The following is a 26,117-nucleotide window of genomic DNA, read 5'->3' on the forward strand; positions in this document are numbered from 1 at the left end:
TTATTCTCATCCTGGTTTTTTTGGTTTTAGTTTATTTGAAGGATCCCACCAGTTTGTGCTATGTTTCTCCTGCAGGTCTGGCTGGAAACCCTGCAGAGAAATGCTCAGGGCAAAGCAACAAGAGCAGACCCCAGCGCCCTCGGTGTCGCTGCACGAGGAAGGTAAGGCACAGTACAGAGGTTCAGTGACTTGGTCCGAAGATGTGGGCAGGTCTGCAGCTGAGCCAGGATCCCGAGGTATTCCTCCCTCGAGACTCAGTGCCCAACAGACAGGCTCTACTTTGGTAAGAATGTAAAAGTAATTTTAAACAACATCTTTGTGTTTTGTTTTTTTTTTTTAAAAAAAACGTATTTTTTATTTTGATATGAAGAATCAAATTCAGAAACATTTCAACACATACAACTTCAAAAAAAAATCACCTAGTTAAATTACTAATGAAGAAAAATACAGTACATACAAGACTCAAACATCTCATAAATTTATACCAAACCAGATAGCAATAAATTGCATTAAAAGTACATCAAGAATTACCTGATTAATTCCACATTGGCGTTTGCCCCATTATTAAAAGGCACAAAAGACCGAGCAATGAAAGTGTTCAGCGTCACATCCATAATTGTCAGTAAACTGAAATTAGCATAAAAAATTATTCAAGGTGTTTAATATCCACCATTCAGATCAGTAAGAAATCTGTCTTCTGCCTTGCAACAAGTAAGAAAATAAAGTTTGATAGGGCTAATATTTAAATACAACACACCGAGGTACAAAAGCTCTCGATAGAAATCTAGCTTCAGATTTTCCCAGCATGAAGTCGCCCTGACCATGTATCACTCAGCAGTCATTCAGAAAGATTGAATCGCCAACAAGACCGCCTTCGAGCAGGAGCTGTAACAGGGAGCATCGTTCTCACCCTCCAGGACACCAAAATCACTACCCACCGTGGTCACAGTGGGATGGGGCATCACAGAAGGTCGGCGTCTCGAGGGCTCGCAGACAACCGGAGTGCGCTGCCGAGGGGCCTCGCGATAGCTAAGTGTGCACGGAGGGGCAGTAGAAATATTAAGACCACGGGGTAGGGAGAATTCGGACTCTGTTTTTGGTACTACAGTTTCAAAAATACCAAAAAGGAGTTAGAGTTGATTAATTACACCCAGTGTCTGTAATGGCTACAAAGCCAGCACAACCCAGCAGAGGTCAGTTGGCTTCTTCCTCGCTGCACACCGGGCTCCCGCAGTCAGCCGGGGTAGCACATGCAGCAGCCCGAGGCAGCAGACTCGGGTTGGGAACTCTGCCACGTTTCTTCAAAGAGATTTTCGCTCAGCTTATGTTCGCTGATGATGTCTTCCACTCGAGTTATGTAAAGCAAAGACAGCAACACCCCGAGGAACTGCAAAACAAAGGGGCATCTCTGAGCAGGGGATCGCATGCCGCTTGTCTGGGCTTCTACTGCACGACTTTTACAAATCACGCAGACGTACATCAGGTTTATTGGTACACACATGGTGTAAATACTGACAGAACCTCATGTTGATATTCTTCTCATAGGGATTTTGTGTATAGGGGAAAAAAATGAATCATGTTTGTGAATAGCTGATATAGCGAAATATTTACCAGCCCTGTGCCTCGGAGCACTACAAAGTCCCAGAGGACACAGATAGGGTGAGGACTTCAAAACTAACCCCAGCAACCCCCCCACGAGCTGCAGTGGATCACAGTAATGCTGCTAAATTACTGGATGCCATCTCAGCTTATCAGTTATGCTAAATTTAAATAAAAATTAAAATCAAATGTAGGAAACGGGATTTCACAGACCATGGTGACAAATCAGGCACTCCCATTACTGGGTAACGCACCGGGCTCTCCTTACCTGGGGTAACAATATGCCGAGCAGAATGCCAGCCATGATGCTGTAGTTGTCTAGAAACCAGATGAGCACTGCGTTTGTGCACCCTCGGACGTATATGATGTGCTGAACACTCAGGCGCTGCAAAGTAACAGAGCAGACACTGAACCAGCAGTTGGCACAGGAGCAAGACACAGTAACACATGGCGCTTCAGAGTTCAGTCACACTGGGTCTGACTCCTCCACGCCTCTTTAAACCTCCTGAGTTTGGTGGAGGCCTCACCAGTGATCCTTTAGGCTGTTCCCTAGCTGTTCCACACCTGACCAAGTTATTAAAAACAAAAAAAGCCATCTTCTTTTGATACTACTTCCCCAAAAGAAATGCATCTGACTCTAATTTTAGACCACATGGAAAGGACAGAAGTCTCCCTTTAGCTTTTAATTCTACTTCTGAGTTGAAAGTACAGCAGTGGAAAAATATAAATTGCAGACAGAGTGCTTTACAATAGCCTACAGGAAGGTTAGGAACAAGACGATTTAAGATCGAGCCCCGCAGGCTGCCCTGCACTGTGGCCCCAACCCACTTGAGCCTGCAAAGAGCCCTAAGCAGATGAATTGGGTAAAGTTAAGCACATGCTTAAGTGCTTTGTGCACTAGGGGCAGGCTGGAGCGTTTAGGTTTTGGAGGCATAAGTCAATGAATCCAAAGGAAGGCAGGTCGTGCGTGAGGATAACCAAGCGGTAAGCCAAACTACGACCCACCAGGCCGGCACTGCGGGGCACCAGCTCTGCCAAGCTGGGAGTGGGGAGCTGTGGCAGATCACATTACTGACTTCTGCACTTAATCACTCCATAATTAGCCCAACTGAGCCAGGAACCGCTACACTAGAGCCTCTGGGGTAATTTCCGATGGGGCAAACCAAAGAAGGGGGCCACATCCAGCCCCAAGGGACGAGCAGCCTGGCTGCCAGCACAGCCCAGGCAGTCCCTTTCCTCTTCCAGGAATAAGTTGTTTCCAAGTATTTTATACCCCAGGAACGGGTACTTATTTGTAGGTCTTTAATCCTAAATTGGCTGCAAGGAAACCAATTTTAGTCATGCCACTGCTGAAAAGCACTGAAGTATCTGTATTTGCTGTACAATTACTGTAAGTGAGTGTGTGAGGTGGGTTGGAAAGAAATGTGTCATGCACATCAAACAAGAAATCATGGAAGGTGCAAAGAAGGGAAGACACCACAAATCAAACAATATTTTTATATATACCAAAGCTATTCCAGGTAAAATCAGTTCAGCAGCTGCTTTGACTTTTTGGTAAATTCAAGGGTGCAGAAGACAATTTTGTAAGTGACAAAAATGAATCCAGAAAAGCACAAAAAGCACCTTTACCGTCCCGTGGGGGATACGGGTTACTTTACCTCTTTGTCAATTGTTTTGTATCCGCACATGGTGTTGACAATGTCTGTCTGAAAAGAAAGCAACCAATATAAGTATAGCAAAGCAAAAACCCGAAGGTCCCAACCATCCCGGGCTGTGCTGCAGCTCTGAGGCCATCCCGCGAGGTGAGCGTGGTGGGACGGGTGATAATCTGTGCCAAAATCAGCCAGGGGGAAAAGGAAGAAAATGCTCCCTGGGGGAGAACCAAGAGTTTCTCCCAGTGCCCCCAGGGTCAGACTTGGAGCCCTACATGGTTTTGAAGAAATCAGTATTGCTGGCATCTCACAAGGTGTCTGAACCCTATCCATCCAGCAAGAAGTGTGGTGTCAGAAACCAAAGCTAGCTAGGACAGACCTGCAAGCTATCGCTGTTTCCACAGAACGAAGAGCCAGTTTTAATTGTAGGGCTTTAATAACTTCAGACACCATATTAAGAAAGACAGGGATTAAGGCCATCATTCCGTCACGATGACAAGTTTAAACTTGGAAATGCCCTGGACCCAAATAACGTCTGATACTGCAAACATTCTGTGAACATTTTACGAGACCAAAGTCTGAATGTTTGCATTCATCGCAGATTACCAAACCATTTTCTGTAGCCTTTTAATATTTTACTTGGGTCCCGAAGCCTAAACAGCCTGCCAAGGCTAACAGGAAAACACTGTCCTGGACTTGCAAATCAACTAATTTAAAGCCCACTGGCATCAAACAAAGCCAAAAATGAGAATAAGTAAATGAGAATAAGGCAAAGCCAACTCTACTTTACGGCAATACTCCCCCACAAAATTAAGACGAGATGTAGACATGTTTTGTGTGGGTTTTTTTTGTTGTTGTTTTTTTTTTTTTTTTTAAGAACCCAAAAAGCCAGGCTTTCCCTTGAACACACAACTGGCAGGCAAACAAGGGTCAGGGCACACCTCAAGAAAACCCCTGCCTATGTCCCAGGTGTGTCCCGAAGGCACGGCGAGGAGCCATTCGTGAATTCCACGGGCCAGCTGTGGAAGCCAAGGTCGGCAGTACCGGGGGCATTGCCGTATTGCCGTGTTTGCTGCCAGAGACTTCCCATTCTCACAACACTTGAGCCTAACATAAACACGCAGGCCATTAGCAAAATATTTGACAACAAAGAACTTCATTGCATCACTGAATTTTAAACATGAGGCTTGCTAGCGAGACATCGTGGCCCAAGAATCTGTGCGCAATGGAGATGAATGCACTAGAAGCAGAAGTTTGTGTGCTTCTGGAGACTCATTTTTATCTCAGCTACACTTGTGTAAGTCTTTATTAAAGACTTTGATTTGATAATAAATCCTTCAGATTGCCCCCAAGCATAAGCGTGATCAGAGCCTGGCTCATCTTGCACAAGGCTTTTAAAAAGGATCAGAATCCAACCCTCCTACATTAACAGGAGTTTTCCATGACTATGAAGCAAATGAGTAATTACAAACCATATCTGTAGTTTTCCAGGACAGAAACCAGACTGTATTTGGAAGTGTTTGTCAAACATATAAGATTTATGCATCATCTTTTCTTTTTTTCTTTTTTTTTTTTTTTTTTAAGGCAGCTGGCCATACAGCCATGGTGTTAATGTCACCCTGCCCAATACACACCCGTGCTGCTTACATCTCTCTGACCATGGCACGGCACACCAATGGCTCCGCGGTCCTGCTTCCAGGTGCAGCAAATCTACGAGCCCTAGCACATCGCAGTGTCTTGCTGAAGTCTACCCTTAAACAAGAAATTTCTATGTGGTTTGGGGACTTCTCCGTGCCTCTCAATTAACTTCACTGAGCTTAACAGTTTGCAGACAACTCCCAGCTACTCACTCTGTTACAAAATCCATCAATGTACATAAAATAAGGAACACAAACATACCACAGATGGGACCTAATAATTCCAAAGGTAACTTCAATGCTGCAGCAAGAGCCACGGCTTGTTACGGCACTTACCCTCATGGTACTGCTGCATTTCTACACACATGAATTAACAAAGCGTTTTAAACAAGGCTTCATTTGAGAGATGTGAGATTCAGAAAAGCAAGCCCTGTAGCTGAATCACCACTAAAAAGACAGATTGCTCTTTACTGGTCATCTCTGTCTTCCTTTACCATCAACTGAGGGCAAAATCCTGAGCTCTCCTGCCAGCTCCATGCAGTTGTGGATCAGTGTGTATTATTTTCAGATACACCATTTCTCAAACACCTGAGGCTTAAAACATAACTGTTTAGCTTTGGTTTCTGAGAATAAATCAAAGCTCAGCGCATATTTAAACAGACTCCTTCTGACCCACAAGAACTTGTAAGCTTATGTGATAAACACCTTCATGCTATACACATTTCTCAGCAATACCCAGCCAGATTACTGAGATCACTATTGCATTTTTCTTTCTTTTTTTTTAATTAAACACCCATGCTTGACAATGAAAAGACTGCGCCTAATAGGCAGCGGTGGGCTATCTATCACTAGCTCTCCGTCAAAACGGGTACAGGAGACAAGCTGCCAGGTGTTCCACGTGAAAAGGAGACGTGGATTTGCTTCTCCGAGACGTGCCGACGCCAGCAGAGGGCACATTCGGGTGACACCTCTCCTCGCTGCCAACTGCTGGCCCCCAGGGAGATGGAAACTCCAGCCTAATCCCTGCTTGTGATGCCCTGCCAGCTATTTTACATAGCCCTGGTCCAGCCAAACCACCAGGTCAGAGGATGCTGCCCCCAGGCTCACCTTGTTTCTGACACAGCACGTGTAAGGCACTCCACAGGCCAGTGGTCCTGGTGCCCCACAGCTGTGGTACACGTTTTTTGACCAGTCTCTGTAGTCCTCCCCACCGCAACACTTAAACTGGAGAAACGACACAAAAGACAAAGGAAAAGAGTCAGATCTTAACAGCAGCTCGTCTAATAACTGGAGGGAAAAAAAAAAAAAGAAATAAAACAGTTTTAAGAGCACCAAGGAACACGGCAGCTACCTAGCAATTCTGTTTTTTCATGAGAAAGGCATACGTAGACGTATTAATGAAGTGTGGTTATATATGCAAATAAAATATGTAAGAAAGGAAAAATATATTTCTGATCGGATGAAGCAACAAACCTTTAAACCTCCTGAACGTTTTCAGAATCAGCCAAGCTACACGGATTGGTGAAAAGTAAAAAAGGAGTCTGATTCCAAGGAGAAAAGTTGTTTAATAATGTATCTTGTATAAAATCATATCCAAAAGAATGCTTTCATGTTCAGGACAAACAAAAAGGGCAGAAAGAGACCAAATTGGTATCTAAAATTTGTGAGAGTGGCTTGGCCAAGGCCAGCGTAACTCAGCATGGGCAATCAATTCAAGTGCATCTCCAAGTGCTGACCACTACTTTACACCAGCCATGAGTGCAGGGAGGGTGCAAGATGCCGGAGGCTCTCGTTCTTAAACAGCACAAATATTGCTCCTGCACCAAAGAAACACAAGTGAAAAGAATTCAGGACATACGTAGCATTCCTCTGTCACTCATCAAGCTATTACACAAGGTGTCAGAGGAAAGCACCTGGTGCTAAGTTCCACCTCCAACCTTTTCCAGGTTGAAAAACTTTCTTTTCAGGTCTGGACATCATTGAAAAATGTTTTTACATTCACTTCAGCTCATCTACAGCTGTAATGCAGTCCTTCAAATTTTTAAGGATTTTGACATTTCTAAATGTCTCTAAAAGACAACAGTGTTGATATAAGGCATTAAAAAAAAATCACCAAAATATTTCAGGTATAATTTAGTTAGTAGAACTGAGAGCTGGCAAAAAAATACCGTAAGTTTACACCAGCTTAATAGAAATGTTCCCTTCCTTTAAAACATTATGTAAACAGCAGCAGTTTATTTAAGCACTAACATTTATATTCGCTGCATATATATAAAATTTTGGGCAGTGCATGGAAACTTTAAAGCATTATGAAGTATTATGACAAAATTTCCTCGGGATGATTTGTTTTTGACAGACTTTCTGTGCTAACTCTGTTTTTTGAAGCAGGCTGCCATTTCCATAACGATGTCATAAAACATACCATTTACTATGTTAACTTTTTGTATTTTTTTTTTTATTTGGCGTGGTCACTGGCATCACATGGGCTCTGTAAGCACATTTCTGAACATTTTCTGCTTCTTCTATAGCCTCCAAACTGTAGGTCAGAACTCTTCAGTAAGCCAATAAACATTTCAACACAGCAGTGTGAAAAAAAAAGGCTATGAGTCAACTGCAAGTGCCATTAAGTAATGCTCAGCTGTGCCCAGCACAACTTCTGATTTTTAATTACAGGTATATATGCTTCCATGGGGATTTCTTTTGAATAACCACCTTATTAAAGAGCTTCCTATGTGCCCTTGAGTGAAAATACAATTGACCAGGTTAGAACAGCTTAACTGCCACCCAGTTTCTTCTTATCCAGCGCTTCCCGTTAACTAGATGTTGTTGAATGTCTTAGACCAGTCATCAGAAGCACTAAAAACAAGAACTTCAGTGGAATTTAAGCTGAGTTTGTCCAAATCTGGCCGTGGGGCCCATATAAGCTTAAACATTTGCAGCATCTGGCCTCGATCATCAGTCACACCTAGCAAGACGAGAGCCGTGCTTTGCCCTCCCTTCTTGCAGTGATTTAGGGAGCTTTGGATGCCAGCTGGGATGATGGAGGAGCCCTGCCCACAGCCACGCCGTAACAGATGACACACAAGACCTTGTCAATATGAATTTGATTACAACATCACTGGAAAAACTTAACGCTGTCGCTGAGGACCCAGCACATCTTGGCACTGCTTGGAACTGGGTTAGTCCCAGGAAAAAAAAAAAAAAAAAAAAAAAAACACAAGCAAACCTGTTTCTGAACTGAATCCATGATGTTCTTGAAGTCCAAATCATCGTAGTAATTCTCAATTCCTCTTCTAATATTATCGTTCAAAAATTTGATTGTCTAGAAGGCAAAAGTAAAACAAGATTCATCAGTTAGAAATGCTGAAGATTAAGGAACAGGTTTAAGTCCCAAGTTCACCTGACAAGCAGAAAAGGACAGCCTTTTTATTTTTATTTAAATTTTAAAATAAGGTTATCACCTCTGCAATTACAACTAACAAGGTATTTTGCAGGACTATCCTAACTATCAAAGAATGAACAACAGCAAACATCAGCTACTTATGTGCCACCTTTAATTACCATCCCATTTAGACTCGACATCTTAGGATATGCTTTGTCCTCCCATCAGGCTCAGGAGGAGTAGTGAACAGCCAGCTCAGCTCTAAATAAATTATACATCTGCATCACAGCACTGCAACTACTGCTTTAGTTGTAAGGGGCAGAAACATCGACATTACACAATAGTTTTTAGTCCAAATCACAGCTGAAATAAACAAGGGTACCAAATGTACATGAAGAAAAAAGGACAAGCAGGGCCCTATGAAACCCATTTGTAACACATTCAAACAGTGCTTGTGCAGTGTGGCAGACGGGCAAGCTGCACACAAGCACACAAATACCAACAATGTTTCCTTGTAAATACAAGCCACTGAAAGATATTTCTTAGAATAAGCATGACTCAAAGAAAAGAAATAGACTGTCACAGATCTGAGAAGGAAATAGAGAAAGAAATGGAAAAAGACAATGGGACATGTAAAACAATCAGTATTTAAATGGAGGCTCTTAGTGTAAGCATTTATTAAATACTTCCTTCTCCTCCCCATCCTAACCCCAATTTGTCCATTAACCTCATAAACCAAACAAAAAACCCTATCCCCTGCTCATAGCTGCCCTGCTCAGACAGCCAATAATCACGTCAGGAAACCGCTTAACGCGCAGAAAACCAACAATACTCTGTCTGTGTGTGGAAGTCAATAGCTATTCTCCCTCACCCTCTCAGAAATACCACAGTTGGTATTTACTTAATTTTCTGACAACCAAATTATCTGTGTCCCGTGATGCCCCCTCCTACACTGTTGAGGCTGATCTGCTCCGTTCAGATGAGCCGGGTGCTCCCACCACTACTCACAAGAACTCCTTGTGCCAGGCCAAGGTGAGCACATTGATGCTTTAAAACCCTTCTAACAGAAAAATAGTCTGCTGCTTTCCATTAGAAAAATAAAGGTTTTTATATATATATGGTTATAGTAAGCTTGTAAGCGGTGTGGTCTCCTACAGAAATGAGTTATGTTGCTCATGGACGTGGGCAGGGAAGAGGTGTCCCTTATGCAAGGTAAAACATTTTGGCCAGTAAAAAATAACTTAGTCTCCAAATCCAGCTGGAAACTCCCTGAAAGAGCAATCTGAGACACAGAAGGAAAACTAGAAGAAAGCATGCTGTAATGCATTAAAAGCTGGAAAGGCGTTTTGCCTGTAGTTAGTTAACAGATTAAGTTAACAGATTTTCTCCAAATTCTTTAATCTGGAACTAATTTCCAGAACTGATGACCAGTTCCACCCTTCCCTAACCTGACAGGCCCTGAGAAGCCCGGACTTGCCTTCGGGCTCCCATCAGCTAGTGCTCAGGTGACAAATGTAGCTTGTATGTGCTCGGTAGCAAAGCCAGAACTTCACGGAGTGCCAACACTGGCAAGTAAAGTCTCTGTTCATGCTGCTCACCTGGTTTCTGAAGATCAATGCCACAACTCCACCCGTCAGCTCAATCAGCAAACAGAGACCAAGGATGTACATGAACTGCGGGAAAACAACAGCAAGTGAGATTTTAAGCAGAACAAATCACAATTACTCTTTCAATTACTCTCTTTAAAGTCTATAGCATTCAATCGCCAGCATACCTGGCTTTCTGAAAACAAGATGTCTTTAAAGAAAGATAGAATTTGTTGCTGTTCTTATAAAAATTGCTTATGTCACAAGAAAGACTTTTTTCTTCACTTGAGTGATTCTATATTTTTTTCCCAACTGGCAAACGTTATTTTACTGCTCTGAATGCAATCCAAACCAATAGATGCATTTATCATGCCAAGACACTTCTCCCTGTAAGAGCAGCCTGGTTCATAGTGAAGTATATACCTGAACTGCTACAAAATACAGAGAACATTAGGTTTTGACACTTCCAACAAAGATAGCACCTAGCTGTTTTCAGTTTTTGAGTAAAGCAGTGTTTTAAGATAATCCAAACCATTTTATATTAATTTGCCAGTATTAAATCAAAGCCAAATTCTGGCCTTGGTACATTTCAGTGTATCGTTCCATAAGTGAAGCCAGCAACTTGACTGCAGAGCCTGCGACGTGAACACTTGCTGTGCTCCATGGTAAGAAAAATGGTGTCAGCTAGCTATTTATTTACTTGTGTCCTCTGAAGCCAGGACAGTGTGTAAAACCACATACATACTCCCATATACATTGGCACACAGCCACAACATAGGTATCTGTGGCTACTTATCAAAGCACATCCAACACTTGAATATGAAAAAATACCAAGAAATCCATAGCAACACCATCAAATAACTGAAACGTGCCAGTACTTGAAATGTTTTTCCCATCCAGAGGATTCTCTAGGTATAAAAGATCTGTTATGTGAATTTAGGTCCACTTCCTAACAGCAAAATTCACCAGGAAAGAAGTTTTACGACCTCTGATCTGAAAATAATCTTCAACACTCTTACAGCCTGGTTACTCTCAGGAGGATGAGGTTATTCCCATTCAGTATAATTTAGATGGACACGCAGCAATACCACCGGTGCCCCTGCTGTTCTGCTCACTAACGAGCTCTTTAACGAAGCTGGGTGACTTCTGCTGCAGTCCTCCCTGTTGCAAAACCCTGGGCAGCTGCAGGACTTGTCTGCAGTGCTCGCTCCATCCCAGCGTGCTGTTTTAATGCCTGGCCCATCGATACCTGGAATTGGTGTCATGAATTTACTGGACAGATGGATATCTTGTTGGTTTTTTCTGCTAAATATGGAATCAGAATGAGAAACAGACATCAGGGACCTCGTTTGTTTAAGTGCCCTACCAGACTTTCCACCACAACACGAACAGAAAATGCTCTCTGCATCAGATGGGGAAACAAAACCAGGCTGAGAATTGAGGAAATCGCTCCCAGCTCAGGACAGACTCTCAGCCATTTCTCTTTCCCGTTGGGGATGACAGCACAACGCCCCTCAGCCAGGTTCCAGCATAATTCCAGAATTCACAATTACCTCTTGCTTTGGCCTAGGTAGCATACCACGAATTTAGCATTTCTTCAGAAATTCACTCTTTCAAGGCACTGGAGATCAGAGCTGTGTCCGTTTCACTTCTCCCTCGGGACAGACCCCTGTCTGAGCCCAAGGGAGGTCCTGTGGTGCCACACAGTTCCCTAACAAGTCCCATTTCTCTGCCTTCCCCCCCTTCACACCCCAGCCGAGGGCAGCCAGACCTCAGCCATCTGATCCACATCGGCCCTGCGGCTTCTCTCTCTGGTGGCTTCCTCTGGGTCGAAAGGAGAAGCTTTTGGAAGAACCACCAGCGACCGCAACTAACCTCTGCGCTTTGAGCCTTCCCCGTCCGCCCACCGTACAGGCTCACAGCTTCATGGCTTTAAGGAACTCCCTGCGTTCACAGACGGAAGTTGCAGTCAGACTCCATGGGCTTTTTGGCTGAGTGGCAGCGCTAATTCCTCCCAGACACAATTCCTCCGCAGCAGGACACGTACTTATGGCATCACCAGACCAGAAACAGAGCGGGTGCCATGGTGCCAGGCTAACGTCAAAGGCTATGTCAACAGGTGAGTTTGCACAACATCCACGGGGACCGATAATAAATCACACTCCTGCTTGTTTTCCATAAAGCCCTTGACAGTCCCAAACCTGCTTTTCTCAGAGGCAGGCTCTGACCCCATTGTATCACTGGCCAGATGACACGCTGCTTCTCCCTGATTCAGTTTGCAGCATTTTCAGACGGGGTGCTACCAGTAGCAAACTCCTGGAACAAGCTAGCTTCATCCTAGACCTGCTTTTAAACACCAAACAGCTTTTCATATTTTTATCTCACTTTCTGTATGTCTAACAGCAGCTTTCTTATAAGAGCAGGCTTGCTACTTCCATCCAAAGCAGCTGATTACAGACAATCTGGGTTTTACCACCAAAAGGATTACAAAGATATTTTTATAGCACTGTTGCAAGACATCTCAGTGCTGGGATGCCCTCCTCTTCCTCTCATCAGCCCCCATCAGCCTTGCAGACCTCTTGGTCTCCCTCCCCAGCTGCCGCAAGCCTGCAGTCCCCTTCTGTGCACAGACAGCACCCCCTGACAGCTCTGGCTCCATGGTTTAGGTGATGTTTAATCTCTTAATCCTTCCTCTGCCGTTTACTATTTTACCTCCAGCACTCGTCCTGGTTCCCCTACGCAGACACCTCCTGCCTTGACTTCACTCCACTTTCAACAAAGTCACAACTGGATATATTTTAAAGACAGCAAATTAATCATCAAGAGGAATCAAAGCCCACCTATGAAATAAAACATGCCCTAGGAGCACGCTGTCACAAAGCTATGATTCCCCAATCTTCCGAACTTTTGTCTGCTTTGGATGCTATTATTCATCGGTGTCTCAAAGTGGTGATGGGGGACCCATGCAGTAGTGAAAACTGCTTCCTACACGAGATTCTTTGGATCACAAGACATCTACGGACAACAGCCAGGGGACCAAACAAAATTAGAATATTTTTCCGTGCAGCATAGATAGGGTTACAGGTTTAAATTCATGTGGCACTAAAAGGAAAAGCAATAAGCTCTTAATATTATTAAGAAAAACAAACAAAAAAGCACCACTTACCGCTTGAAGAAGGCATAAATTGTCTCTTAAAGAAGCCACTACGCCCACTAAAGATACAAAGAACATTATAACGCCCAGAAGTATTAAAATAATTGCTGGGGCTAGAAAGGCACTTTCCAGAGTTTTGTACTTCTGTCTTTCAACTTCTGCATAAATCCCAACTGCAAGGACAAGGGCTCCGATCACCTGGAAGAGAAAAAAAGCAGAATACAGATGTTAAGCTTTTTCCCAATAAACATAGATATGACATTTTACGAGTACACATGAACTTCTGACTACTCACTTCAGAATTAATTATAACCTGTGAAACACTTAAATCAGAAGTTTGAATAATAATAAATAAAAAAAAAAACTCAAAGTCTAAAGCAGAAAAAAGCTGGGTTAGCAGAACCTGGGATTTGTTCATTTCCAAAAAAAAATGTATTTAATAACATATTAACGTTCTGGAATTCAAGCAGTTACGTATGCTTCAATGCGTTTAAAATGCAATTTATTACTCATCTGACATCACATCTATTATTCACACTACCAAATGCCATGGCATTAGTTCTCCTCCTTTGCGTGTCTTTCTTCCCCTGCCTGTGTATGCAGATAGATACACATGCCCCTAAAATGTCATAATTCCTAGCCAGTCTGCAACCAACAGCTCATAAGTCCCTTTTTTTGCTACCCAGCCCAGCTCCTGGTGTATTTAGGGTCACTAAACACGGCCAGGTGTATCCTGCATCCCCACTCCTCCTGCCATCACGGGAAATGGGCCCAAATAAAGGGAAAAACGGCATGTTTGGGATGAGGTCACCTTCCTGAGCAACTACCGGACAGAGCTGGCAAGCGAAGCAAGAAGCCATGCATTGCGTGTAACAAGTTAAAGGTATTTCAATAAAATAATTATGGCTAAGTCAAAATCATTTGGTATTAATCCCACAGCATGCTGCAAGTTGATTTAAATGATGCTGAATTTGGGGAAAAAAAAAAACAAAAACAAGTCCACAGTACTCAATCCACACTGCAGTGGAAAAACTTCAACTCAAAGAGTCAGGCAAATCCTTGGGGATATCCCACAAAGCCCCGAGCATCAAATCCATCATTTTGGCAATCAGATAAATAACAGTCACCTCTTCTGCCCTGACTTCGCCGCAAGCTCCATGAGCCTGCTCTCCGCACGCAGACAGTCGGTAGTTACACAAGGCTTTTCGATACGACGCAGAAAATCCCAGCCCCAGCTCTAGGCAGACACACAAGTTGCTCAGCTGCAAGATCATGAGCCCAACAGTTGAAATATTTTTTCTTGATTAAGTGTTTTTAAATAAATAACTTACTGGAAATACTTGATTTTCTACAGAAGAATAAACCCAAAGGGCACTATGTGAGGAATGCCACCAAATTGTCATTTAAAAAAAATCTCAAAAGGGTTTTCACCTATAAAAATAGGTGTATGGGAGTAGTTAAAAAGCAACTTAAAATTTGACACAGCTAAATTCAAAGCAACTCCTCGTCTGACAAATTTAGAAGCTGTAAGATTACGGATGACAGAAGGGAAAACACAGCGGACAAACAGCAGGTACACACGTTTACCCTTTATAGGATTTGACCTTTTCTGCTGTAAAACTTAATCGGGTATTACATTACTACACGGTCACTTTGCAGTGTTAGCTAGTATCTTTAAAAAATTAGAACGACTGAGTAATAAATTACAAAATATTATTCAAGCAGAAAACAATATAAACAACTTATCTTGAAATCTTTAAATGTAGAAATATCAGTTGAGGAAGAGTCTTAGAAGCATACAAAAATAATTACAGAATTTAAAACTTGCCAAGTCCCTTTGTTTCACACCGAAACACCACGTTGGTAGTGCTCTGCTGCGATGCAGGCACCCAACAGCAACGCACGGAGAAATTGAAATTAATTCAACTCCGCAGACCTTTGGGACAACAGAAAACTCCGCTAAACCCAGAGACCGGCGCAGGTGTTTGATTAAAACTCTAATATTACTACTATTTTTTTAAAAATGAAAGTAAAACCCCAATACCCTTATGTCCAGACCACCTTTACCTGCTAGGCAAGCAGCAGGGAACACAACGTACAGACAAGCCCACAAACAAACACTACGGCCTCACCAACAAGCCGACCACCTGCAGTCATTACTTCTAAACCTCAAACCAAAAGCAATGGGCACGGAATAACAGGCACAAAAACTGGACGGAAATTATCTGACTTTCAGAAGTGGGTTGTTCCAAGGCTGGCGCTTTCTATGGAAATATCTATTTCTTAGCTGTAGTTTTCTAATCAAAATACTCCGACTAAAGATGATCTACAAGGATTCAGATGTCTGTGAGTAGGAATACAAGAGGCATTCACACTTCAAGAGCTTTATACCAAGCCAGAGATGTTTATGTACGTGTATCTTCACTCCTGCCATCTGCTTTTGCCCAGACACCCTCCAAGACCACCTCTAGCACATTAAGTGTACAAAAACTTCAGTCCCGCCTGTTGTTTTCTGCAACCAGCTTGGCAAAAAAAAAAAAAAAATCCACCCCAAATTCCCCATTTCCTTCTCTCAGTCCCGTTTGCTGCTGTCCTAAGGCTCGAGGCGGACAATGTCACATCCTAGAAAAATCACAGGATTAAAGGTATCTCACGAGCCACGAGGGCTAACGGGCTTCCTTCCCATCACTCCTCTGCTCCCCGCCAAGCTCTGCAGGGCTGCTCGGCGTGTAGACGTCGATGCTTCACCAGGAGAGAAACCCAAAAACTCGGTGTAATACAGCTGCCTCAAGCGATTCTGAAATAAGTTCTGCAAAACGTGACCTGCAGAGAGCAGGAAGGCTTCAAGCTGCATTCATCAGCATCGCTGTTAACCTCTGGGTAAAAGCACCAGCTGACGAGTACAAGACTCAGCTAAAAACTATTACTGGGGGAAAAAAACACATAATTACACAATTAAAATCCTCATTCCTTGCATAAGATTTATGCTTTTATAATGTTGTGGCTTTTAAAGTATTAAATAAAAATCTTTTCACCCTTTACCACACCGCTGTGCTAACTCGGTGGGAATTTCACCCCACCGGCGCTGCCTCACCAGGAGTGCTCTCCCTTCCCGTGACCAGAGGTGGAAACACAACTTCTACGTCGGTGGCCACAAACACACCGCCTGTTTACATCCTGCATCCTTCCCAACAGCCCTGAATCCGGCAGCTCAGGCTGCGTCCGCAGGAAAAATCGACTGGCCTTGACTCACGGCCAGCGAGCATCCAGCCCCCTGCAAATACCAGGGGCTTTCCCAGGCACGGAAGTTGCTTTCCCAAGAGGAAAGAAAAGCATTTATTTCCTAGCTGCCGGTTTTAACCCCATCTTTACAGCATTAACTCACCTGCCCCCCCAGCAAGAGCACCCTCTGTTTAAAAGGCTGGATGCTGCTGGCAAAAATTGGGTTCCTGCCCCGTGCCGGGAGAGCACAGGGGTAACACCCAGGTTGTCAACAGGCTCCAGGTGACACAGGCAGGCACCCAGGTGACAATGGCAGGCAGGGCAGCGACGGGCCCGTACCGAAATCAGCCATCCAACATTGTCACACTGACCTGCTTCGGACCCGTGATTTTAGGGAACGCCAGCAGCCACCATGCCGGGGAAACGGAAGCATTCGATTGCAAACGGGGACCTGGACATAGAAAATCCGGAGCAAACAACCGCGAGCAGTAAATGAAATCCTCCTCGCACTGCTTGAAAGGGGCTTTGTTCCAGGCAGCCGCTCGGCAAAACGTGACAGCGGTGTCCTTTTTGTGCTAGCAGAGGGATTTTTGCATCCCGCCAGCAGCAGCCCCGGGGCCGAAGGGCGGGACGGAGCAGGCAGCGCGCACCTTCCTTCGTGGGGAGCCTGCAAAGCCGGGTTTGAAACCAGCACAGCAAATCTGCCTTCCTTCCCCCAAAATCGCACCCACACAATAACTGAGTAATGCAGGAAGCCTCCGGAGTCGAAAATAAGGGGGTTCCTTTTGTTTGCTTGTTTGTTACGAGAGACAAAAACACCAGAAGGCATCCAGGATCCCCCAGGAGCCTGAGCTACGCCCGAAGCACCTGGCTTTTGGATTTTCATTCATTCCTCAGCTCGCAGCCTTAAAGAGGCACCCGGTGAATCCGAAACCACCCTCCCACGTCTTTAATCTACAAGGCGGAGACAAAAAGAAACCTGCCTGAGCGTCTGGTGCACCGACACAGCCCGGAGCCCCAAAAAGCCCCTTTAAGAGAAAACGCACGGGCTTCACCTGACAACCTGCATGAGCTTCGCAGCATCGTTCCCCCAAAGCTCGGGGGAGGAATCGCCCCTTTACGCTGCCGGCTGAGGGCAGAGGCTTTACTCCTCCATCTCACACAGGGAAGTAGCAGCAACACGCCTGACACCGGTACCCCGGTACCCCCGGCTCACCCAGAAGGCGGTGGAGTAGGCGATGAGGGTGAACTTGAGGCAGAGGTAGGACAGCCGCTGGCAGTAGCGCGCTTGCTCCGCGTCCCCCGTCGCCATCCTCGCAGCACCTGTCGCTGCCGCCCTTCCCTTACCGTCTCCTCTTTTCCCTTCCCTTCCCTTCCCAGCCTGGCAGGGAGCGGCCCCGCTGCCGCTTCCGCCCCCGGGGACGCGGGGAGCGTGGGCGTGGGACGAGCTGCGTGAACCTCCGAGGGCAAAGGAGAAAATAAAAGCGTCGCGAGCACAAGGAGGCGTCCCCAGAGCGCTCGCCGGCTGGTTTTCCTCTGGTTTTCCCCCCCCCGGCAGGGGCCTTCAGACAGCGCGGGCAAAAACACGGCCGTGGGGACGTCCAGCGATGCCTCCGGACTGCTGCTGTCAGCGTTCGCGCTCCGTTTGCCACCGCCGGGGCTTTGGGGAGCCGCCAGGGCTGCGTGTGCTGCGGGGCCAGGCTTGCTTGGGGGCAGTGAAAACACAACCGATTGTTGTTAACGTCTTGAAAAAACAACATCAGCCGCCCCTCACCACCGGCTGACAAGCAGGGGATGCAGAAAAGCTGCCGCGGCGATCCTGTGGTTAGGTGTGCCCCAGGTAAGGAGCAGCAGAACCTATACCTTTCACTACCTGTGACTGCTCGTGCACAGACGACACCCACAAACCCCACAGTTCGCAGGGGTATCGCTCATGGTCATGGTCCATCCACGTCCTGCTGACCCGAGGGGGTCAGCGCTGGCGATCAGGCAGTGGCGGTGAAGCACACGAGTCCCTCGCATGCACGGGACTGAGCAGCCCCTTCCCGTCCCACAAAGGGCTGCTTTCCTCGGGAGAAATGCCTCATTCAGCAGCAGCAGACAACTGCCCCAGTCAGTTGGTGTGTCCTGGCAAACGGCATCGAAAAATCGGTGCCTGGTGTCACAGCAGATGAACTGCGGCCACTTTTGTCCTGAAGTTATTTAGTAAGAAGATAGCGTACATAAAGCTGGGTAAGTGGCCAGGCACACATCATTTTCTTAGGTACATACAATAAATCAGCAGTTGTTAAAAAATAAACTTATTTTTAAAGCCTAAAAAACCTTCCTGGGGGGTCATTCTGTTATGAGAAGTGCCATTGCTTTTGCATGCAGTGCTGAACTTTTTCCCTTTAGGAAACAAATAATCCAGCCCAGGTCCCCGCCAGCAGCAAAATAGCTCGGCACCTGTTTAGTTTCTGTCAATAACACATAATACAATACTTTTGAGTATTTATCTTCTAAAATATCAACAACTTCAACCTTCGCACAAATTTGCAAATGTCCCTGACACCTACCAACTGCATGCGGTCAGGAAATCTCATCACATGTAGTGTCACTTTGTAAATCACTGACCATCCATCCCTTGTATCTTGTGGGTATCATACCCATCCGAATATATCCCTGCCACTTACACAATTCCCTTGTTTAACTCAGTCAATAGCTGTAGTTTGACTTTCCTGCCACCTTACCTTGCCTGTCGTGCTCCAGTTTCTGCAAATAATGTTTCAGAGCACGAGGGGCTGGATGGGGAAGCCGTTTGAAAGGAACATCCATTGTCCTGTTGTTTTCACTCCGTGCTGAGCCAATATGTCAAAGCAGGTTTCTGTTATGAAAGTGTATGAAAATAGCAGAATAATCCTCTTTTGTCTAAATCCCAGGCTTTGTCTAAACAACAAAATGACAAGATTTCTGGACACAACACAGTTTGGCAGTAAGTGGAGGTTCAAGTGAGATGTTCCAAATTGCCTGCAGTGCTGGGGGTCCTTCTTGCCTGCAGGTTCCCCCCCAGCCCGACGAAGCTGAGAGCTGCAGTTTTCCAGGTAAGACCCTGGCATCACTGACAGCACGGAGGCAGGCTGAGTGTTACAACACCTGCTCCCGAGGCCTGCTCTGGTGGCCCTTTTTTTTATCTCACAGTAAGAGCCAGAGTATCTTCCACATCTCCTCCCTCTCCTTCAAGGCCACCGAGTCATTGCAAGCACACACAAGGCACGGTAGGTCCCGCAGGTCTTCAAAAAGCAATGGTCTGCAGAGAGCTTGACCCAGGACGTTGGAGATCTGCAGGAAAGGTAAGTGAACCACAGCGAGCCCTGTGCCAGGGAGTGGCAGGAGGGCCCTGAGCATTTCAGGGCTACCAGCAGCCTTTCTGCTGCTTTCTTCCAGCTCACGTCTGGCTGCTACAGCTGCTGTCCAGCTCCATCCTGCCCCACACCTGCGGTCCTCATGTCCCGGTCTCAGAGCTGTTCCCTGGACAAAAGTCCTTCCTCCCAAAGCTGAGTCCAACGTGCAATATGATTAAAGCCTCTACCACCTCTTATTTTGTATTATTTTTCCACCAGACCAAATGTACCTTATTCACCCTTAACTGACCTTCCGGACCCACATCTTTTGTTTGCATCTCTCGCCCTTTGCCTGGACCTGGCACCAGTGACTCAGCACAGCAATGTTTGGCCTCCAGCTATCTTGCCCATGGTAAAAACAACAATAAAGCCAGCCAAACCCAAAAGCATGCCTTCAGATAGTCCCTTTCCCTGGTGTATCTCCAAAAACCATTACAGAAGCAGATTTTGCTTGTAGTCACAGGCAAGCATGACTTTCCTGAAGAATTTGGACTCTGCCTTTGTAAAAATTGCTGCAGTGTGTAAGTCAAGAGGCCAACAGACCACGCTTCATAGCTGGCCAGGCTCCGGGACAATAACCTCATCGATGCACGACCAGCAACCAAATAAAAGGTGTGGGTGTGTAGAAGTGAAAGCAAGTCCCCAGTAACTTGTATGATGAAATGTTGACCCAAGGGTGGCTGCTCTCAAACGAACACCCAAGTAACAGATCAGATATACAGAGTTCAAAAAAAGGCTGGGGTGACTCCGAGGAAGTGCAGGCACCCTGAGCACCTTCAAATTCATGGTCAGCCCACGGGGATTTTGGTTTCACCTTCAAAACATCAGTAATTTTTTGGTTGAATGCTTGCTAATATTGTGCTTCCTGTAACAAAGGCTGATGAATTACTTTAGCTACCCTCTCAGCTAAACACATGGAGGCTTTTGCTCATATTCTCTGTGAAATTTGAACAGATTTGAGTGAGCTGAAGTAAAAAAAAACTGTGAACACAATTAGCTACTGAATTCATATTGCAAAACAGATGAAAAGCCTTCCTGCACTGTACACAGAAAGTGAAAGGCTCATAAGCTGTTGAACGAGGTGTCAGGGGAAGGGCCTGGGACAGGCCATGCTCAGGAAGTGACATTTTTGTACATTTTTGCAGTTTCTGGGTAAGGGAACGAGTTGAATCCTGAAAGCAGGTTTTAATACCTGAAATGCTTTTAGCTTCTAGCAGAGCATGCACGAGCCAGTGCCAAGTACTCTTTAAAATCTCAGCCTCGATGTGTTGCATCTGTTTACGCAGCTTGCTCCAAAGCTGCCAGCGAGCAGGAGAGCTGTGCTCTGAGCAGAGGTGGGGCTGGGGGCTCCCCTTCCAGGTGCACCAGACGTGGGCTTCTCACATACATTTTTCTGCACCACACGTTGGGAAAAGGGGTGCAGGGATCCCAGGGGGAATTGAGCCTTGGTTCCCGCACCCCTTGCTCAGCCCCTCAGCATCACAGGCTGGGAGCTGAGGTCCCTTTGTGCTAGACAGCAGCTGAAGGTGGGTTTCTGGAGCTCCAGATGAGATCCGGGGTGCCAGCTTCCCCCTGAAGCCTTATTACAAGTCACTGCTCAGGTTTACTGTAACAAATGCCTCTCTCCAGGCAATATTCACCGGCGATGCTTCAGGCACCCACAGGACAAGCTGCTCTGATTGACATAAATCAAATCATAACAAATCTACTAAACAGGGCTGGTTGAGTCACATTATATTGGATATTGGAAGGTCCCCATTAAATGAAATGTATCAAAAGCGCTGATAAGCCACAAACACTTGCAGAGAGCAAGAGCCCTTTGCTCAAATCATGCCGAATGTACTCTGTTTCTTTTTTGCTCCAAGAACACCCATGAAGTCAGGAAGGGTCCTGTAAACCCATGGACAGCAGGACCGGTAAGCCCAGCGAAGCAGCTACCTTTGCATTTAAGCCTACAAACGCTGATACAGCAGCATGTCCATTTCAGAGATGACTTCCAAATAAACAGAGGGAGGAAACGAGTTTTAAGCACCACTTTGCTGCGTTTCATTCGATGTCAAATTGGTTGTTTAGCTTTTGCCTGCAAGAGACTCCACCTCCTTTCAAAGTGCCCTTAAACCCCACAGCAAGTCCATCCCAGAACAGCTCCTGCCTCGGTGCCACTGCAGAGGAGTCGGATACCTGACGCCGTGGAAAACCACTGCGTCAAAAAGGGATTTCCATTGGATCGAAGTTACTTATGGCTTGATACTTCTATTATATTTTCTTGGCCCTAAAAATAAGGTAAAGGAAGAGACTGCCTGTCACTGACCTGGAAAACACCCCCCCTTTTTTTTTTTTTTTTTGGTCTTTTTTAAAGGAAAAAGGACCTCAAGTGGGAAGAGTTAATCTCTTGGGTTTGTTCTTCAGGCACAGGTTAAATGCCAGGCAAGTTGGAGGCCCTTGCTATCAATCACTTCCTCCTGGAACTGCATCGCCTCACTTGGAAAACAGGAGGAGAGGACATGAGACATGGCATCCCAGTGCCTTTTTAACAGCACTTAAGTCATACACATGGGGATTCATAACACCAGCACTTACCGCAGGAAAATGAGCAGACACCAGCTGATTTTATTTTCTGCTTAGCTGAAGAAAAACCATGAGCACATTTCCCGTTTCAAACACGAGCAACATTTTGCAGGCTGACTCCCTCGAGGACGGCGACAACCAGACGGCAGTAACCCAGTTTACCCAGCCAGGCTGGCAAATCGCTCTGTGGGCTATCACCTACTCCTTCATTGTTATCACCTCCATCGTTGGCAACATCACCGTCATCTGGATCATCCTTGCGCACAGGAGGATGAGGACTGCCACCAATTACTTTATCGTTAATTTGGCTCTTTCGGATTTGCTGATGTCCGCTTTCAACACCATCTTCAATTTTATTTATGCCAGTCACAACGTCTGGTATTTTGGCAAGGAATTCTGCAGGTTTCAGAACTGGTTCCCCATCACCGCAATGTTTGTGAGCATTTACTCCATGACAGCCGTGGCCGCCGAGAGGTAAGAGGCGATTGGGGAAGATAAAGATCTGAGAAGTCTGCTGTAAGCTAGAAAACGTTATTGCAATACTTTTTGCAATTGGCCCCCACTTACTGTGGCAGGTGCCTTATCAGCAAAGTGGGAAGAGTGCTAGACAAATAGGCTATGGGGTTACACACTATTAATGGGAAGAAAGTTAGGCTCTCCTGTCTTATCTCCAGCCTGAGCCATTCCTGAGTCTGTAACAAGTACAAGTGGTTGAAATTTTATTGTTCCCACGTTCCTGGTCCTAAAATGTTTCCCCATCATCATGCGAGTCCAGTGCAGTGGTAAACCACCAGAAATACTGGGAAGTGGATCAGACATGGCAGTCGGTTTCACCAGTTCACAAGAGTGACCAGTTCCAAGAGGGAGGAAAGTAATTACAGAGACTTTGGCTTCTGAGGTAATCTGGTATTTTCGTAATACTCTCTCACATCCACCAAGTCTCTTTTACTTGAGCTTAAATTTGGGCACTCCGAATGTGCTTCCACCTCACTGTTGAGTAGCACGACGCTGTTTTTCTTTTTACTAGAAAGCGGTCAAAAGTCCATGGGAATTTCCTGCCTTACAGGCCATGGCGTGTGAAAGAAATAAGGGAGATTATGCTCCCTTTGAGACTCTCTGCCTGCCTTCCTTCCTTCCATTTCTTCCTCTGTTTGCCCAACTCTGGGAAGGAACATCTGTGTCTTTTCCATCCTATGTCCCTACTGCAACCCCATAGCAAAGGTCTTCCCCCAGTCAGCCAGAAATCAAGCCCTCGCGTTGGCTTTGCAGTTTCCTTCAGCTTTCTTCTGCTTCTTATCAAGCGTGAGTATCTGCACAGGGCTCTTCCAGCTCCCCCAGGAAGGGAGCCAACATCCCTCTGGAGCCATCTGCAAACCTTGCTCCGTGAGTCATCGGGGTCACTTCTGCAACTCCCGCCCCTGCGGGCGGCTTGGTTCACCCTGGCACACCCAGCCAAGGAAGCAAGCGATAGACAAATCAAACGAGATAAACAAACCTAGCTGGCGTAAGAAAGCTTTGCCCTGCACCGCCCACTGAAACTTGCACCCGAAGAAGGGACATGGCCGCGCAGCTTCCAAAGAGCAGAGCAGTGGCTCCTGTAGGCACTGTGAGGATCGCTAGCAAGCCCGGAGAGATGAGCGATGTGCTGATCACCCCACAGTTGTCCAGATGAAAGCAGATCTCTCTTTAGAGGCGACAGCAGCTCAGTTTGAGACTCAAATACTCTTACGCTGTTCCTGGCTTTTAATCAAGGGTTGTTGATAACAGCTGTTTTATACGTGCGGTTTGCCAAAGAATATCAAAAAAAAAAATTCCTTTTCAGCCTGTCCCCATGTCTCCCATTTCCCATTTTCCTTGGGGACACTTGGCAAAAGTTTCTATAAAGCCAAAATCTCTTTAGTTGCATGACAAGGATCAGAAAGAAAACTTGGCATCTCCCTGCGAACCATATTTAGCTATTCTTGCTTAACCTTAAAATAGATCCTGACACTGTCTCCTGGAAACTTGCAGCTTCCATTTATTGTTATGAGAACTTGTGTCCTCTTCGGCTCAGTTGTTTAAGTTTAATAAAACGTCTTTTGAACCTGTTTATTGTAAGGCAGGAGGACAAGAGGTGATCGATCTATTAGGCATCTTTGTCTGCTGTAGACAAGGCTCTGTCACAACCGCTCATCATCACGTTTAGGACTACTCTGCTTCCTCATTTGGGGCTGCTGCGTGCTGGAGCAGCTGTTTCCACTGCGCGCAGCACTCCAGGCAGAGAGGTATTATCAGCTCAAGTTTCACACTGCAGATAACAAAATCTCCTAGGCCCTCTTTGGAAGGTTTGCAAGAGCGGTAGGAGCTCAGCGTATTTCGTCCATGCGGGACAAGGACCAGAGAAAGGGTGCCAGCATCTTGGGGTGTCACTTGGAGGGGGCACAAAGCAGGGGACAAAGGCAGCTCTTCTGCACAGCAAGAAGAGTGAGGACACTTCAGCAGATCTCACCAGTGGCAGCATTTATACCTGGGGCTTGCTGGTCACCGAGAGCTGCAGTGCATGGGTTTGGGCACTTCCCTGGGCAAATATTCGGGAGAACGTTTGCCACTTGATTCCTCCCTGAGCAGGTTTGAGCACTGTATAATGAGGATGAGCTAAGGAAAGCGAGGTGACATGAACATTTCATAGCTAAATAAGGCTCTGCTGCTGTGCAGCTCTGGCTTACTTACTGTGCTGCCTGTCCGTGCAGTCACCCTCTGTCCTGCAGCAATGCCTGAGCAGAGTTCTCTCCAAACAGCTTGGCCAGGAGACAGCACAGAATTTGCCACATTTTCGCTGTAAAAACCAGGAGGCAATTGGCATTTTCCACTCTATTTTGCCTTTGTAAACAACCATGACAAGGAGAAGGGAAAGCATGACAAGAAATGCATAATTGATTAAGGACTTGTTACGATACCCTGCGTTTCTACAGAGGGAACATAAAACCAGACAGCGCCCTGGGCTTGCAAGTAATCTAATAGTCAGATGTGCCATGAGGGCTCTGAGCAGGTGCAGGAAGAAAGGGTCAGCCTTTCCCTTAAATCACAAGCACAAGTGCTCCAGCATTTACAGGCAGAGGTGGATGGCACAGGAGTTTTCCACTGCTAAAAATCAGGGGGAAAAATTCCATACAAAAGGATACTCAAGACTTCAATCTGCTGTTGTCATAACATGGGGTGTAAAACAAGATTGAGATAATTAGCAGGACCGGCACGTTTAGGTCATTTTCTTGAGGAAGGAAGAAGGGCATGGTGTTAAACAGTGCATATCTCCAAACTAACACAGAGTTCACAGCACCAAATTTCAGACCAAATGTACAAAGCATTTTAAAAAGTAATTAAAAAAAAAAGAAATTATCAAAGTAAGGGAAATACTTGCGAAGGACTATATGCAGACAGTATAAATGATTGCTTCCTCCTTGCACCAGAAGTATCCATCCAGATGAGATCAATCTATCCTACCTTAAGACTTGAAATTATTCTCTTCAGAAGGGGTTTAGCTCCTTGAACCTGACAGAATAGCTCTACAAATAAATCCCACCATATCAGCTGGTGAGTTTTTACACGTGCTGTATTTGTTGTACAGTTTGCCAATGGAACCATAAAAGCATTACCCATTTTTCTTGCAGGTATGTGGCTATAATCCATCCCTTCAAGCCCAGGCTTTCTGCTGGAAACACCAGAGTCATCATAGGAATAATTTGGCTGGTGGCATTTGGGCTTGCCTTCCCGCAGTGCTTCTACGCTGAGATCTTGACAGACAACGGAACGACGAAGTGCATCGTCGTCTGGCCAGATGACGTCGGATCAAAGCACCAGCTCACGTAAGAGAAACAAGAAAACTCACGATTCCTGCAAAAGTTAACTATGAAATTAATGTCGTGACCGAACTGTTGGCTACAGACATTACTGGGAGAGA

General features: G+C 45.6%; 2 protein-coding genes across 10 annotated transcripts in view; one reads left to right on the forward strand and one right to left on the reverse strand.

Moving 5' to 3' along the window:
- On the reverse strand, positions 1-17,579 carry TSPAN15 (tetraspanin 15). 3 transcript variants are annotated; one of them, XM_067000194.1, is made up of 8 exons: positions 14,138-14,611; positions 13,023-13,208; positions 9,869-9,943; positions 8,115-8,210; positions 5,996-6,112; positions 3,258-3,305; positions 1,868-1,984; positions 1-1,387 (listed from the first exon to the last, which is right to left on the reverse strand). In XM_067000194.1, exons 1-8 carry the CDS (start codon positions 14,282-14,284, stop codon positions 1,235-1,237), a joined length of 939 nt encoding a protein of 312 aa, XP_066856295.1. In that variant the 5' UTR covers positions 14,285-14,611; the 3' UTR covers positions 1-1,234. The 3 variants fall into 3 exon arrangements, with proteins under 3 accessions (XP_066856295.1, XP_066856296.1, XP_013028352.2); XM_067000195.1 differs by lacking the exon at positions 14,138-14,611 and adding an exon at positions 13,306-14,072 and having other exon boundaries at positions 2-1,387; XM_013172898.3 differs by lacking the exon at positions 14,138-14,611 and adding an exon at positions 17,449-17,579 and having other exon boundaries at positions 4-1,387.
- Positions 16,699-26,117, forward strand: part of TACR2 (tachykinin receptor 2) — a 15,566-nt gene continuing 6,147 nt past the window's right edge. Inside the window, exons 1-5 of one of the 7 annotated variants that reach the window (XM_067000187.1) lie at positions 17,934-18,072; positions 19,151-19,561; positions 21,478-21,895; positions 22,022-22,654; positions 25,828-26,022. In XM_067000187.1, coding sequence (XP_066856288.1) covers positions 22,251-22,654; positions 25,828-26,022 — 599 coding nt within the window. In that variant the 5' untranslated portion in view covers positions 17,934-18,072; positions 19,151-19,561; positions 21,478-21,895; positions 22,022-22,250. Of the gene's footprint in view, positions 17,494-17,933; positions 18,073-18,342; positions 18,465-19,150; positions 19,562-21,113; positions 22,655-25,827; positions 26,023-26,117 lie in introns of those variants that run through there. The other 6 variants (XM_067000188.1, XM_067000186.1, XM_067000189.1 and 3 more) reach the window with 6 other exon arrangements.

The sequence above is a fragment of the Anser cygnoides genome, chromosome 7, assembly GCF_040182565.1.
Source record: "Anser cygnoides isolate HZ-2024a breed goose chromosome 7, Taihu_goose_T2T_genome, whole genome shotgun sequence".
Taxonomy (NCBI): domain Eukaryota; kingdom Metazoa; phylum Chordata; class Aves; order Anseriformes; family Anatidae; genus Anser; species Anser cygnoides.

Bases quoted from the DNA above. Each gene is read 5' to 3' on its own strand.
- TSPAN15 (XM_067000194.1), bottom strand. From the start codon at position 14,284: ATGATCTTGCAGCTGAGCAACTTGTGTGTCTGCCTAGAGCTGGGGCTG. The intron at 8,211-9,868 runs GTGAGCAGCATG...TTTGCCTTCTAG, and splicing joins CATTGATCTTCAGAAACCAG to ACAATCAAATTTTTGAACGA. The intron at 3,306-5,995 runs GTGAGCCTGGGG...CTTTCTTTTCAG, and splicing joins CGTGCTGTGTCAGAAACAAG to ACAGACATTGTCAACACCAT.